Source organism: Haliotis asinina, chromosome 9 (genome assembly GCF_037392515.1).
Source record: "Haliotis asinina isolate JCU_RB_2024 chromosome 9, JCU_Hal_asi_v2, whole genome shotgun sequence".
Classification (NCBI taxonomy): Eukaryota; Metazoa; Mollusca; class Gastropoda; order Lepetellida; family Haliotidae; genus Haliotis; species Haliotis asinina.
Window position 1 is genome coordinate 54,581,077 of NC_090288.1, and position 17,579 is coordinate 54,598,655.

Sequence of the window (17,579 nt, forward strand, 5' to 3'; positions counted from 1 at the left end):
TCATCAGAACAGTGGTTTTGTCATCTGTCGTGGTTTATCATCAGAACAGTGGTTTCTCATCTGTCATGGTTTATCATAACAGTGGCTTTGTCATCTGTCATTTTTTATCACCATAACAGTGGTTTTGCCATCTGTCATGGTTTATCATCATAACAATGGTTTTGTCATCTGTCGTGGTTTATCATCAGAATAGTGGTTTTGTCATCTGTCGTGGTTTATCATCAGAACAGTGGTTTTGCCATCTGTCATGGTTTATCATCATAACAATGGTTTTGCCATCTGTCATGGTTTATCATCATAACAGTGGTTTTGTCATCTGTCGTGGTTTATCATCAGAACAGTGGTTTTGTCATCTGTCGTGGTTTTTCATCATAACAGTGGTTTTACCATCTGTCATGGTTTATCATCATAACAATGGTTTTGTCATCTGTCGTGGTTTATCATCAGAATAGTGGTTTTGTCATCTGTCGTGGTTTATCATAATAACAGTGGCTTTGTCATCTGTCATGGTTTATCATCATAACAATGGTTTTGTCATCTGTCGTGGTTTATCATCAGAATAGTGGTTTTGTCATCTGTCGTGGTTTATCATAATAACAGTGGTTTTGCCATCTGTCATGGTTTATCATCATAACAATGGTTTTGCCATCTGTCATGGTTTATCATCATAACAATGGTTTTGTCATCTGTCGTGGTTTATCATCAGAATAGTGGTTTTGTCATCTGTCGTGGTTTATCATCATAACAGTGGTTGTGTCATCTGTCGTGGTTTATCATCATAACAATGGTTTTGTCATCTGTCGTGGTTTATCATAATAACAGTGGTTTTGCCATCTGTCATGGTTTATCATCATAACAATGGTTTTGTCATCTGTCGTGGTTTATCATCAGAATAGTGGTTTTGTCATCTGTCGTGGTTTATCATCATAACAATGGTTTTGTCATCTGTCGTGGTTTATCATCAGAATAGTGGTTGTGTCATCTGTCATGGTTTATCATCATAACAGTGGTTGTGTCATCTGTTGTGGTTTATCATCAGAACAGTGGTTTTGTCATCTGTCGTGGTTTATCATCATAACAGTGGTTGTGTCATCTGTTGTGGTTTATCATCAGAACAGTGGTTTTGTCATCTGTCGTGGTTTATCATCAGAACAGTGGTTTCTCATCTGTCATGGTTTATCATAACACTGGCTTTGTCATCTGTCATTTTTTATCACCATAACAGTGGTTTTGCCATCTGTCATGGTTTATCATCATAACAATGGTTTTGTCATCTGTCGTGGTTTATCATCAGAATAGTGGTTTTGTCATCTGTCGTGGTTTATCATCAGAACAGTGGTTTTGCCATCTGTCATGGTTTATCATCATAACAATGGTTTTGCCATCTGTCATGGTTTATCATCATAACAATGGTTTTGTCATCTGTCGTGGTTTATCATCAGAACAGTGGTTTTGTCATCTGTCGTGGTTTATCATAATAACAGTGGCTTTGTCATCTGTTGTGGTTTATCATCATAACAGTGGTTTTGTCATCTGTCGTGGTTTATCATCAGAACAGTGGTTGTGTCATCTGTTGTGGTTTATCATCAGAACAGTGGTTGTGTCATCTGTCGTGGTTTATCATCAGAACAGTGGTTTTGTCATCTGTCGTGGTTTATCATCATAACAGTGGTTTTACCATCTGTCATGGTTTATCATCATAACAATGGTTTTGTCATCTGTTGTGGTTTATCATCAGAACAGTGGTTGTGTCATCTGTCGTGGTTTATCATCAGAACAGTGGTTTTGTCATCTGTCGTGGTTTATCATCAGAACAGTGGTTTTACCATCTGTCATGGTTTATCATCATAACAGTGGTTTTGTCATCTGTCGTGGTTTATCATCAGAATAGTGGTTGTGTCATCTGTCGTGGTTTATCATCAGAATAGTGGTTTTGCCATCTGTCATGGTTTATCATCATAACAATGGTTTTGCCATCTGTCATGGTTTATCATCATAACAATGGTTTTGTCATCTGTCGTGGTTTATCATCAGAACAGTGGTTTTGCCATCTGTCGTGGTTTATCATAATAACAGTGGTTTTGCCATCTGTCATGGTTTATCATCATAACAATGGTTTTGTCATCTGTCGTGGTTTATCATCAGAACAGTGGTTTTGTCATCTGTCGTGGTTTATCATAATAACAGTGGCTTTGTCATCTGTCATGGTTTATCATCATAACAGTGGTTTTGTCATCTGTCGTGGTTTATCATCAGAACAGTGGTTGTGTCATCTGTTGTGGTTTATCATCAGAACAGTGGTTGTGTCATCTGTCGTGGTTTATCATCAGAACAGTGGTTTTGTCATCTGTCGTGGTTTATCATCATAACAGTGGTTTTACCATCTGTCATGGTTTATCATCATAACAATGGTTTTGTCATCTGTTGTGGTTTATCATCAGAACAGTGGTTGTGTCATCTGTCGTGGTTTATCATCAGAACAGTGGTTTTGTCATCTGTCATGGTTTATCATCAGAACAGTGGTTTTACCATCTGTCATGGTTTATCATCATAACAGTGGTTTTGTCATCTGTCGTGGTTTATCATCATAACAGTGGTTGTGTCATCTGTTGTGGTTTATCATCACAACAGTGGTTTTGTCAGCATCTTGTTACACATGTTTTACCAGGCGGTATAAGATACGTAACATATATCCAGCTTCAGTTTCTGACCTGATCACCGTATCAACTGTAGTGCAATCGAAGAACCTAATTAACTTACCTTTGGCAGTCTGGAAATAATCTGGTATTTGATCCCGACGTTTTCTTTATCCTCATCAGAATCTGGAACATCTGGAATACAATTAAGAGTTAGGATGAGGTTTGTGAGATAACCACTTTAAGCAGTATTGGCTTTGCATCACAGCCTGTTGACCTAGTCAATACTGTATTGTGACATGCATCCACACCACTTAGACTGTACACCTCACCTGCGAGAAGTTGTGTGACAAACTGGCCAGTGAGAGACAAGACTCCTCGGTCCACATACTGCAGAAACAACCTGTGAACAGACAAGTGAGTGAGTGAGTGAGTGAGTGAGTGAGTGAGTGAGTGAGTGAGTGAGTGAGTGAGTGAGTGAGTGAGTGAGTGAGTGAGTGAGTGAGTGAGTGAGTGAGTGAGTGAGTGATGGTGTAATGCCGCTTTTAGCAATAACATGACATCCACTATTCCAAGCCCTCAAAGACTGTCCTGGCATCAACTCACGAAGTTCAGATTTCTGTGTCACTTGCTCTTATAACTGCTTTAACAAAACATCATTCACAACCTTCAGTTTCAAATGATCAAGATGGTGTCCAAACTTCAAATAAACAGGCAAAAGTCCTGTCGCTGAATGTGTTCATTTTCTAAGCAGGGAAGTTTCTTGATGATCAATCAAAAAGTTTTCTCTTGCCTAACAGTCACTTCATAAGATCTCCCCTCTGTATCTTTAAAACTTTACAGCACTGTATGAACTGTTTAGAAAGCTTCATTCAGTTGTCAAATACCTGCTTTCTGTTGTTCCCCACTAGATGAAGACATTTAGTGTCAGATTCTCCAAACATTCTGATGTCACTCTCCTCCCTTCCAGCTGACATGTGCTCCTTCTTTGACTATCCCTAAATCTGGCCTAAAGACCCATCATTGCTGACAATTGTTCAGCTTTTTGGAACAAAGAGTGAAACGGTATACTTGGTATAAGTAGAACTGTGGTATTTTGCTTTTGATTTGGTATACTGTAATGAAATCCCCCAAACTGGTATTTTTTGTTTTTTTGTACTGTTACTATATTAAATTTTTTATACCTTCTTTAAAATGTCCAGCAGTCGAATTATTTTGTTAAAATATATGCTCTTCTTGTCTTTTCTGCATTTTAATCATAACTCATATACTGAACTGAAACGGACTGAACTGAAACAGACTGAACTGAAACAGACTGAACTGAAACGGACTGAACTGAAACAGACTGAACTGAAACGGACTGAACTGAAACAGACTGAACTGAAACGGACTGAACTGAAACGGACTGAACTGAAACACTGAACTGAAACGGACTGAACTGAAACGGACTGAACTGAAACAGACTGAACTGAAACGGACTGAACTGAAACAGACTGAACTGAAACAGACTGAACTGAAACAGCAATACATACTACACCATGGCACCATTTCACCTCTTGTCTGCAACAGTTGTTTAGCACCATACATGTGACCCTGTGGTTGACTGATAGATTACCTCCCTTCATAAACATCAAGGCTTTCTCTTGAAAGTTAGAACAAATCTTTCACTTAGTTCATTAACAGCTGGGGGTTTTGGAGCAGCCTAGTGGTTGAAGCATGTCACATGGTCGATTCCCCACATGGGTACAATGTGTGAAGCCCACATCTGGTGTCCCCTGCCGTGATATTGCTGAAATATTGCTAAAAACAGCCGAAAACCATACTCAGGCACCCTCTCATGAACAGTTGGTGAGTGGGAGTTGGTATTTTATGATTAATTTCATGTTGTTTGATATCCTCTGAAAATCAATAGACACAAAGCCTGGTCTGTTACCACTAACCTACTGTTCAGTAATAATGCTTCAAGGACAAACAGCAAAATGTCAATCGTATGTGGTGGCTTGGCAAAGGATACATCAGGACATTGCACATGACAAAAAGCATGTGTCCTTGAAATTGCCGAGAATGATCATTATGGATTCTGTCCAGGCACATATGCAATTTTCCAAAGGTGTAGCGGAGTTTAATCTGGCTTTGCCTTTCATTCATGACAACCTAGACCCATGACTATGCAGGCTAGTATACATATAGATCTTCAGTAACCCATGCTTGTCGCTTGAGTTGCAACTAACGGAACAGGCTGGTTGCGTTAAGGCTCGCCGACTAGGTTGAAACATGTTACCGTATCCTAACTGCATAGACAGATGCTCATGTTGTTGATCCCAGGATTGTCTGGTCCCAAATTGATTATTTACAGACTGCTGCCATATAGCTGGAATACTACTGAGTGCAGCATTAAAGAACAAACAACAAACAAACATCACAACGTAGACTAGCTATATGCTTGCTGAGCATTCATACACTTGATGTGCATCGTCATTAGGCAGCCTGTGTATCAGTGTGTCATGATAAGCTGTGGGCTGTAACAGCATTGACTCTCAGTTATTGTGAGTGAGTGAGTTGCCAAGTCAGCAAGTACGACCGCCTGGCTAGCTATTCTTGAAACGTTCGTAAGCCCTTTGAACTTCTTAAGCCCATTCTTAACACACTGGCTACGATCAAAGTTAAGAATTCTTAGGGCTACGAACATTTCAAGAATAATGGCCCTGATTCTGTTAGCTGCCTCTTACAACAAGGATTGGGTTATTGAAGACCAGAGACACTTTTCACAAAGCTCTCATAAAACTAAGGCCTCATAACTTTTCTCGTAGCATCCGTAGCTCCGAAGTTACAGTATGGGATCTTAGGCTTACGAGAGTTTTGTGAAACAGGCCCCAATTTGGATATGTCCTGTCTCATATAAGCTTCATGATTGCCAAAAAAGTCTGAGGTGTTTTTCACAGATGACAAGTTAGGGATCCCTATAAATTGTTGTACTCAAGGACCAAAACTTTTCAATACCATTACACATTGCAATTCTAATAAAATAAACACTGCATGGAATTTATCAAGTGGCCTATCCAACTTCAGGATTACTATTTTTGTAAACAATTTAGAACTTCTGTACATACAATGTTTTATCTATTTCACTATCATTATTTAAAGTGAAAGGTGATCCTAGTCCTTCAGTACATGAGACTATCTATATCTTTGTTATATTTTGAAAAAAATCATATCAAATCAATCTTTTTGACTAATGGTTATCTTCCCTTCACTAATCCGCTAGGTGCGCTGATCCTGACGGTCCAACCTTAAACTGACAGCGCATGTCATATGCACCATATGTGCTACTATTACACTTAGAGACAGTTAACCAGTATAGCCTTCACCGTTACCGGGAACGTTCACGCTGGTGCATCTACAGTATATCTTTTCGCTTTTACGATTATATATCAAGTGTTATGTCCTGAAATATTTATTCCATTATTCTACAAAACACCTGGGATAGTCATGACTGCTTATATTGTAGGAATGAATCGCGAAATAGCAGTTCGAAGTGAGGTGGTGGAATCAGCTAATCGTTTTCAAGTCATGTTTTGTCGCTTTGTTGACGATTTGCAGTTGGTGATTTAAGTCAAGCACTAGATGTCTCAGTATCACACGTTTAAAACTGTGTGTACCCAATACTTTTTGTATTATGGCTGATATGACTGCATTCATGGAATTCACTAAGGTGGAGAGTAGATGTGGTGCACTAAATGTGAAACACTGAAAATGTCATGTAAATTTCATTGGGTTGTACATGATGGGGTAGAGAGTTTTAGAAACATGACTATTTAGCAAGTACAGAGGAACGTGAGAAACAATGGTCGAGTAATTGTAAAATAACAGTAATGGATGAATTATGTCAATCATCGCCTACATGTAGCCATGCAATGTTGAAATACGATAAACATGAGCACAAATAAAATCTACTATTTTTATGTCAATAACGGTTGTCATGCAAGAAATATGAAATCACTGTATGGATAAATAATGCATGAAAAAATTGCAAATTTTTACTGCATTTTAATTCTCCTGAATTGAGGGTATAAATTAAAATGTTTCGCTTTTTCTTAATGTATACTAAAGGGAATAATATTACAGGCCCCCCTAAGTAATTGAAGGAATTACAGCAAATTTGAAGGAATTGCATCTCAAATGTAAACAAATGCGGCCCACTCGCGAAACAATTGCGAAGATATCGGTAGCTTAGCGGTACTAACAGAGACACATCGCCCCTATCGGAAGCAATGTCGGTAATACTGGAAACACGCTTGGCCATCTTAGGAGATTTTTCGTTCGCGAGCAGAAACTCATGCAGCAAAACATGGCATCGTTGGAAGAAGCATCCGTGTCGGTGAGTTGTGTTTTTAGTTCCTACTATTACATTTTTGTGCTTATCCATCTTTGACCACCCGTGTTGAATGCGTTTAGGTATGAGGTGTTGTCGGGGCAATAGCTTATGTTTTTAGGAAAGATTGTCACTGCAGAAGAGTGTCACAAGTCATGCACCTGGAGGTTGTTTACATCTGAACATCAAAGTCGTGCCGATGATTACGAACATCATGAACGTGCGCCATGAAGAAGTTTATGAGCCATAATTTTTCTTCCTATGAGGTGCAATTGACAAATTTAAACACATTTTACAAAAAAAATGGTGTTATATCTAGCGCACGTTTGTAATCATCGGCACGACTTTGATGTTCAGATGTAAACAACCTCCAGGGGCATGACTGTAATTCCTTCAATTACTTAGGGGGGCCTGATATTAAAATATGTATTTATTAAATATAACATTTTCAGACACAGAAGATGCAATACTACTACTAGGATAAGTACATATTCAAGGTCACTTTCCAAATGTTTTTCATTGCAGAACTAAAAAAGTATATTCATACTGATCATAAATTCCAATCTCTAGTATAACAAATGACACTGGTAAGTGTTGTAAGCAACAACTGTTTTACATTTTACTACCTACAACTTGACTTCACAATAAACAGTTTATTATCATCATCTTAAAAAAGCTGAGAGTGTATTTTTTAGAGCTAGCTCTTCATATTTTCTTGCAATAAATTGATTTTTCAAATTCTAAGACAAATACATGTATACCAAAAAAGAGTCAGAATCTTTTCTCACTTTACATTATAGCTACACTGTAAAATGGTCTTATTCTGAGTTTAGTATGATGGTGCGTGAGTACTCTAATATTAAATTACACATACTTGACTTTATTCATTCATTGTACACACTATCTGTTAAATTTGTAGAAACATAAATAAACGCATAAACATATCTTCATAGAATAATTGTGGGGTTGAATTCGAACTCATGTCATAAAAAGAATGTATATTTGATTTTAAACACATTTGTTGAGTTAATTCCTAACAACCTTCATAACCTAAAGTTTTCTCTAAGAACTGCTGAATGAAAATCAGAATACAAAGTTAAAATTTGATAATATATGGTCTTGTCATTAGATAAATTTGTCAATATGATGTCATCAAATCAGGAAACACATATGTAATGTAATTCTATCATACATGTCCTCTTGGGAAGTCAGAATTATATGTTGTTTGTTCAGACAAATCTATGTAAATGACTATTTATATCAAGAGCTTTGAGTTGTCTTAAATTTTTGTAAAGAAATGAATAAATAAATGCTGTTAAACAATATCAGACCCTTTAATATCAGTCTACTCAATCATATCATAGAATTAAACATTGCTAGAACCTTCCATGTCGGAAGTGTATTAAACAATATGTAGCAGTTATTTAGTGTTTCCGAGCAAAATAAACAACCATGACAACTTGATGCATACATGAATAAAATTTCACACACTAAATACAAACTTATTCAAGATTGTGAATATCGTTGAAATAGTTCAGTGTATTATCAAAAAGACCACAAACCTATATACAGCGATGTGTGAACTGTATGGTTGGTCAGTGAGTGTGCCAACGTATCATAAACAAACCCTTTGAATGTGTGATCTAGATATTTCTCGCAAGGGATTCCACTGGCTCCACAGAGCGGAGCTTTGAGTAACGGTTGGCCAAGTTAATGATAAAAGGGGCTGTGTAAGAATAACTGGGCAAATGAAGTGAAAGGACGTTCATACTACAAGTTACAAGACCCTCCAAATCCACTGCGCTACAAATCTCTCTCCACCAAAGCCATCTGTTCAAACTTCATCTGACAGACAGTGATATGTGTCCATTATGCAATCAAGACCCAGAAACTATAGAAAACATCATCTTTGACTGCAAAGAACTCTCAACCATACACAATTTTGGCTCCATCAGCGACTTGAAAGAAGTCATGACAAACAGAAATAATGAATGGACAACTATGTAAGTAAGCTGAAGGAAAGGAAGAAGATGACCCATGCAGGGGCCCTGCCGCTGGACGCATGACAATACTCAACAACAACAATAAATTCACATATATAAAATGAATCACAACACTGACTAATGGACTTATTTTATAAGGGGTAAATATTTTATTGCACACTATGATGACTGGTGTTTCTGATGCAACTGTCGAACTGCTTGGACAATAGTTGTATAGCACTTTTATAAGTATACATAAGAATATACATACAGTATTGTCAGAATTTAAAACCAAAATGGGTTCATATGAGGGACGAACTGCTGTTCAAAAAGTAATTAATATATTTCTAACTATCTGTTACATTCTACACAGAATTTCTTCAATTGTCTGGATGTGTAATAATCACAAATTTGTGATAAGGACCTTCCAGGGGATACTCGTTGGTTGGAGGTGCATAGCTCTCCGATTTTTTTACATTGAGATCAGTGGTAGTATGGGAACCATTTGTACGGTTTAAACATGGCGTTAGTTAAAGAATTACCAATGGAAATAACATGAGGGTTGATAACATAGAAAAAGAATTTGCTTAGATGCTATGACACTGTCTCGTGTTCTGTTGTAGGAAATGCCCTGACAATATAAAGTTTTTTATTGTGTTTTCCCTCTATATCTATATCGTGTGAAATCCTACTGCAATTAGACATTAAACAAACAATGCTTTTCTTTAGTAAAAATCAAAGCAAAACATGTGTCAATTAATGGCTTTTCGTCACAAACGATAGTTTCTGCAGTGAAAGTGAACTCGGCAACACGTAAGCTGGGTTCTGTCTTTACATGTAGCAAGTTGTCGCAGACTGGAAGCGAGAAGTTGCACCGTCGCTTAAATCATTTTAAAAGATCGACCATTTGGCTTAGTCAAAATGGATGAATGTACATCCACATTTCAGGATGATTCCAATAAATTTGTGAGGGTGGGCATCTCTTTACCACTCACTGAATGAAACTGATGACAGAAGAGATTTGTCAGTTTCTTTTACTATTAACCCTAGGCAGTAGTGCAAATAATATTCACTTGTCCCCTGGGTTTGTAGATAGTTCAGCTTGGAAAAGACAAAACTGTTCACTATTTTCACAGTTTTGTCAGGTTCCTTCACTTCCAGCTTGTGGCACCCTTTACACCACTTTTAGCAATATTCCAGAAACATCACCATGGAGGACACCAGAAATGTGCTTCACATACTGTACCCATGTGGGGCATGGCACCTGGATCTTTGCCATGATGGGTAAACGCTTTAACCACTAGGCTACCCTACCACCCCTCTGCCTTTTGACTTGACCTCAACACAAGGAAGCTGCCTCGTACCAGCAGACAAGCAGTAATTAAGTAAGCTTCATGATGACAGATGTGGTGCACAAGACATCAAATCCTGAAGAGCAGCATACAAGACATACCTCAAGTGAAGACAGCGGAAACCAAGAGCCGTGAAATAGGTCTGGAAGCCTAGAATAAAAGTCAGGAGAATTACCTGTAAATTATGCCTGCTCCATATTAAAGTAAAATACAAGTCTGGTAATGCAAATTCTGACTGTTATGTATGGCAAAAAATAATAAACAGCAATTCATCCTGTTAAGAAAGTGTTGCTCAAAAGCATGACAATGTATTATTCACTACAAGAGCTTGACTTGAACATGTGTAAATATATGAAACGAATAATTCAGTCTACAAGTTTTCATGGATGTGAATTGTTACTAACCATATAGGGTAAAGAAGTCAAAATGATTGAAAGCAGATGTTACTTTACTCATGATATACAAGGCCTGGGGAAAAACATCAAACAGATTCGTCACTTTAAAACTTAGTGATAAAAATATCATACAGACAAGTGTATCCATGCATTTATTCATGGCTTAATAAACAAGAAGACACAGTCATCAATATCCCCAGCATTACCACCAATTTCAGTCTAAGTCACACTTGTTGCCATGGAAATGCAAAAAATATTTTATTAAGAATACCCAAATTACCAAAAGGCACTAATACACCACCAGATCTATCTATATGCCAAGTTTGGTGAAGAAATATTGAATAGTTTTAAAGTTCTGCTCCGGAAAAGATAAATGTGCAAGGATGGATGGACGCATGGATGGATGCGGTGTTTTTTAATATCCCCCGCAAAACGTGTTGTGGGGGATAATTAGCTTAGAGGACTACTGGAATCAGTATTCTTTTGGGGAATGAACAAAACATTTGGACAGAGAAAGCAGCACAGATACCAGATCTCCATTAAATTGATTGTTAGATTCAAATGGAAGGAAGGAAGAAGAAGGTGGTGGAGTGGAAGCTCACCTGGGGGAGTGGGGAAGCACAGTTCACAAAGCATCAGGTAGAATCTCTCGTACAGCTGGAACAGTTCGTATTCCTCGTCCTCTGCCGGTTCACACCTACACAGAGCAAACATACCAATGCTCAAAACTGTACTCATCAACAAGTTTACCTATCCCGATACTGATCATTTCAAACTAACACATACTACATAATCCCATCCACTATAATTTCCTGGGTATATGTTATGATAAATCTCCACTACACCCTGGATGCATCCATGTCTCACCCTGATAATGTTATTATGTCCCTTTGCTGGTTCTGCATTCTCACAGTGGCCAATCAGCTAAGCCACCGTTGCAACCCAGATTCCCAGTGTCAACAAAGAGAGCAGTTCCAGTTTGTTTGCAGTGCAACTCAGATTTTGGGGAAATCATACGGACAAACTGACAGGTCTGAAACTCCTTCTACCTCTTTTAGACTACCAAAAAAGCAAAAGTGAGTTGTGATTGGTACACTCAGCTTCCCAGTGTAGACAACTGACTGAATTAAAAAAAAAGAGAAACAGACAAGGGAGGTAATAAAATTATCAAGCTGTAGATGCATCCAGGATATAGTGGAGATTTATTGGAAACAACACACATAAATAAAACTTTTTAATCAATTCAGATAGTGTCCATTGAAACACATTTGCCATTTATTCAATGAAAACATATAAGAGCTTGGGTGATTGATGGTCAGTTTCACATGCAATTGGTTTCTTCCAGAACAGAGTAGACATATTGTGGACATATTTCTGAACAAAAAGGGAGTAATTCTCCCTTGAAAACCTCATTCAAAGGAATAATCTTGCTACAGGAACAGGGAGGTGTTGATAATTGCACTTCAATGTACATTCCAAATTTCACGCAATAGGACTGAAAATCTTGTAAATTCTTGTAAAATATAAAAATGCTACAGAAATGAAGAGTGAAGTGTGGAATACTGTGGAAAGTGTGGAATGCTGTGTAAAGGGAGGAATACGGTGTGAAGTGTGCAATACAGTGTGAAGTATGGATTATATAGTGTGAAGTGTGGAATACAGTGTGAAGTGTGGAATATAGTGTAAAGTGAGTAATATAGTGAGAAGTGAAGAATAGTGTGAAGTGTGGAATGCTGTGTGAAGTGTGGAATATAGTGTGAAGTGTGGAATGCAGCGAGAAGTGTGAAATATACTGTAAAGTGTGGAATATAGTGTGAGTTGTGGAATATAGTGTAAAGTTTGGAATACAATGTTAAATGTGGAATATAGTATAAAGTGGAATATAGTGTAAAGTGTGGAGTATGAAGTGAGGAATGAGACTTACAGGTTGGGCAGCATGTTGTCGTCACACCCAGACGATTCTGTTCGTCTCAGACTCCACAACAGGTGACACAGCTGTTTGGTCTTCTGTACCTATGCAGATAGTGTATAAGTGTCACCCTAAAAAGTCAGCTAATCTGACAGTATTTCCGTTATATCTCAGTACAGACAAAGCATCTGTGTACCATCACTATAGAACCTCTGTGTACGACTCCAGTTACAATTAACTGCATTGATCACACCATATCCCTTCTTTCAATCCATTATTCATGAATGTTCATGAATCTGTAGCTTGTTCATTAACTCATTAAGCCTGAGACCCATTTCACTGCTCAACACATGGAGCCCCGTGCTGATTGTCTGGCTGGCTGTGGCGAGGCTAATTAGGGCTATTCACACCTGATATCCCTGACAGGTTTTGGAGATTACAGGAAACTGTCTCGTCATACGAGCAAGTCCTGATTGTTTAATTGTTTAATTGCGTTGTAAAGGTATATGTTGAAGGAAAGCAGGAGTGAATACATGTCATATATGTAACATTTTACCTAATTTTGTTGCACTTTCTCTTGTAGACTTTTGGTGGCGTGTGCAAATGTATTTTCTTAACACGTTTGTATTCTTTGTATGTAAAACATACTTAAACAAACTGTCCCTCTGATATCATTGTGTGAGGTTAAATTGTTCAAAACATCTATGTCAATGGCAATAAAGAAGAATTTACGCACATGCCAAATAATCTTCTATGAAAGAAGCGTTTTTGCTGATACGTTGCAAGTGTATACTGAATATTTTACGGTAAGTACTAATAAGCTAGTGTGTGACGTACATGGAACAGATTCACAGTTTGTCGCTTTGGTTCATCTAGATATAACGCAGAAAATATACGTTATCACACGAACATACATGTATGCATATTGTATAATGCTATTACTTGCACATACAAAAGACAAAGGGTCATGGGATGGGTGTCATCAAAATAGGACATTTTGTATCTCAACTGTTCAAAGTAGTCCCTGATTTGTTATTTATGACCAATCGATCATGAGATACCTGTCACATGCGAAATGACAGGTGATGGGGCGTGGGCTAAATTTCTGAAGAGCACGTTCGGTCACTAGACAGCTTGGATATAGACTGACTATTGGTTAGATCGTTGACCAATCGATATGCTAGATTTTGGCTTTATCAACTCTAGCATTCATGAAAACGTTTGTGTATCGTGAACATACATAATCGTAAGAATGCCTGAAATGTACACGTAGGACTAACAAGCACTTTGACGAGTTTATTTTTCTTTGAAGCGCTCAAAGCGCTACAATCCGATTATTTTTAACGCGGATAACCCAATCCAACCATTGAGTAGAGATCGTATTTATTTGCATATACATTTTGCGCACACTACTTGTACATCAAACATAATGGCTTGCTGCACATTTCAATATAATCTGCACATTGTTACAAATAAATATCATAATTCAAGTACATGTATTATAGAATTAAAAAAAGTTACACGATACTGATTTATTGTGATGTATACACTTGTAGTTGAATCTCCCCAAATATTTATGAAGATGGGCATACTTATATTTGTTTTGAAAGCAAACAAGGTTCAGAAGATTGACAACAGGTGTGACTCCACAAAACAGGTTGTCCAATGATGTAACAGCGCATAAGTTTGTTGTACACTTGTCATGGGACAAAACTTTACCTGGACATGCATTCGGCCAGAGGCTGTTATTTTGAGGTTGAAAGAGGTGTTCACATATCTCATTTAGTGTTGTCTGATTGAATGATTATTTGCATCAATTCTGTATCTAATATATTATCCTCCTTTTATTGACGATGGATCTGTTACACGTGATCATTACACTGGATAATTACAGAGATCAAATACAAACGTTTCTTACACAATGCTTATGTAAATTGCATTGAAAAATCACATTTCAAATCAGCATGAAACAGCTTAAACAAAATACCCCAGTTACCCAGTATGGTTTATGTGTACTATATATGTATATTATGAGTAGATGCAAGAGTTATCACTTCATATTCGATTATGTATTATTGTCAACTTTAAAAATCAGTAGTCGCAAATGAATTAGGTCTAAATTAGTAACTTGGTCTATTTCAAATCTACACGAACATGGGTGTAATACAGTATTGCTATTTATGTCTACGATTCATTATATGAACTATTTGTAACCTTGTCGCCCTTAATTCAATCAATGTGCAAACATAGTATCTTAGTATTCACTCCCAATGACGAGTAACAAACACTTACCTCCTGTAACAACATCTCATAATCGCCTTTCTCGCAGACATGTGTTCATTTGCCTGTATAAGACCCCAACATTGCAAGCAATTGTTATCAAAACACATTAATAGTTCTTCTGATTAACACAGAAAGTAACCTCTCTTGTAAGAAAAGCTAATCTTGATCATTACTGCTAAACTGATTGAAATTATAGGTACAGTATGAATTTAAAATGTAAAACGCATATGCGAGTCTCTCGCTGAATGAGAGCTGCTTTTCATAACCCCTAATACGCGGCTCTCACTGAATAAGAGGTGCATTTTATTATCCCCAATACTCGAATCTCGCTCTGAGAAGCTAAGTAATTTGCAGCATATACACAGCTCTCGGCCTTAATGAGTTAAAGAACACACACCAAACAGAACATATTTCGCCCCAGTCACTTACACTAGCTGCATTGTTTGCATTACTTGTTTTGCTTCATAGAAAATATTATTTACAGGACATTTATTTACTGACACTGCATTGTATATCTTTACTGAAAATGAAGGACATGTGTTTACTGACACCACAGGACATCTGTTTATTGACACTAAAGAACATCTGTTTACTGACAGGGCAGGACATGTGTTAACATGACAGGACATCCGATTATTGACACTGCAGGACATTTGTTCACTGACACTGCAGGGCATCAGTTTATTGAAGCTGCATTACATCTGTTTACTGACCCAACAAAACATGTGTTTACCGACACCACAGAACATTTAGTGACACAACAGAACATCTGTTTACTGACCCAACAGAACACCTGTTTACTGACACTGCAGAACACCTGTTTAATGACACTGTAGAACACCTGATTACTGACACAACAGAACATCTGTTTACTGACACTGCAGGAAATCTCTTAACAGACACATCAAAATATCTGATTATTGACACTACAGAACATTTGTTTACTGACACCACAGGACATTTGATTACTGGCATAGGAAAACATGTGTTTATTGACACTGCAGGACATCTGTGTACTGACATCGCAGGGCATCTGTTTACTGACACTACAGAACATCTGTTTACTGACACTGCAGGACATCTGTTTTTTGACACTGCAGGACATCTGTTTACTTACACTGCAGGACATCTGTTTACAGATACTGCAGGGCATCTGTGACACTGCAGGACATCTGTTTACCCACCTGGCAGGCAACATACTCCTTGGCCACGTTGTGAGCCTTCACCTTGTTGTCCTTCTTGAGATGGCGAACCAGGTAGGAAGTAAGCAGGTCCTCTGTCTACAACACAGGTGGCCATGTCTTTCATTACCATGGTGACAGGGAATATCAATGTACAGATGAAACCATACTACCAGCAGTTGTAACTGGAGCACATTTTGATTCAAGATTGATCTAGCTGTATAGTATAGCAGCATGAGAAAGTAGGGGATATTCCATTTGTGAGCATACCACTCAACAATGCCAATCAATTTGAGAAAGAGTAATATGTCATATCCATACAGATGAAACATTTATCTATCTATCATCTGTTGTAATATGCAGTCCAGAATAACTAAAGAGTGAGTGAGTGAGTTTAGTTTTACGCCGCATTAAGCAAAATTCATGTAATATCACAATGGGGGACACCAGAAATTGTACCTATGTGGGGAACAGAACTTGGGTCTTCACTGTGATGAGCGGACAATTTAACCAGGGGGCTACCCCATATCCCCACCCTGGACAAGACATGACATTAAATCTCAAAAGCAGCACATGAAAGATGAGGTCATACCACAGCACGCAGCTTTCTTGTCCTCGACTCATCTTCACCATAGGCTCCCTGCAGGAAGACGGGCTGTGGACCAAGCACCATCTCTGTCCGACTGAGTCGTCCACCATTCGACACTTGCACTGGTGTAGACCTGAAACACATTGTCATATTCTCCATTTTCATCATAAACACCACCACCATCAATGGCTGATGATTATGTATTTATCAGAGTAAAGAATATTATTTCATATTTAACCTAACCCATTCTATATGCTTTTCTCTCATTCAATTACGTCCCCAAGAACAGTAAAACTTGGTACTCTTTCTGGGAGTTCATATGTACATGCATGTTGTATATAAACTGGTATATCCCATGATTCCCCAATGTACTTGAAAACTATATAAGAAACTTTACCAAAACATCGCTATTGTGAGAACAAGGAAGTTGGTCATCTCTATCATCTATTATCAATAATACCTTCCCAAGTGTGATTCAGTTTTACTTAGTTGAGGGATTTCAAAATACATCTCCCCCACCTGAACTCTCTGAATATTGATCAGCTTTTGACGTTTTAGTAGGAGTGAAGATCCCAATACAGGTGAACAATGGAGATAAAAAGTCAAAGGTCACATGCAACGTAAAACACAACTTTTCAGATTCTGATACCTTTCGGTATGCACTTACCAAAACAAATCATCAAAAAAGCCAATTCAACCTATGAAGTTGAAAAACAAGAGTCATCAGAAGATGACATATCTCCCCAGCCCCCACAAATCGAAAGAACAAATCATCTGACAGCTACTTGATGTTTTCTTAGATTAAGTTTGAATTGTTTCCATGGAAGTCATGAAAAATATAAATGCCATATATCTGTAAACAGCAGAAGGCACCACTTCA

At 37.8% G+C, this 17,579-nt stretch overlaps 1 protein-coding gene across 2 annotated transcripts in view; it reads right to left on the bottom strand.

The window, feature by feature from the left end:
- Nucleotides 1–17,579, bottom strand: part of LOC137295733 (protein pigeon-like) — a 45,681-nt gene that overhangs the window by 6,836 nt on the left and 21,266 nt on the right. For both annotated transcript variants that reach the window (XM_067827255.1, XM_067827256.1), the window contains exons 21-27: nucleotides 16,703–16,832; nucleotides 16,114–16,209; nucleotides 12,662–12,750; nucleotides 11,340–11,434; nucleotides 10,444–10,492; nucleotides 2,969–3,039; nucleotides 2,761–2,831 (exon numbers count right to left, since the gene is read on the bottom strand). In XM_067827255.1, coding sequence (XP_067683356.1) covers nucleotides 2,761–2,831; nucleotides 2,969–3,039; nucleotides 10,444–10,492; nucleotides 11,340–11,434; nucleotides 12,662–12,750; nucleotides 16,114–16,209; nucleotides 16,703–16,832 — 601 coding nt within the window. The remainder of the gene's footprint in view (nucleotides 1–2,760; nucleotides 2,832–2,968; nucleotides 3,040–10,443; nucleotides 10,493–11,339; nucleotides 11,435–12,661; nucleotides 12,751–16,113; nucleotides 16,210–16,702; nucleotides 16,833–17,579) is intronic.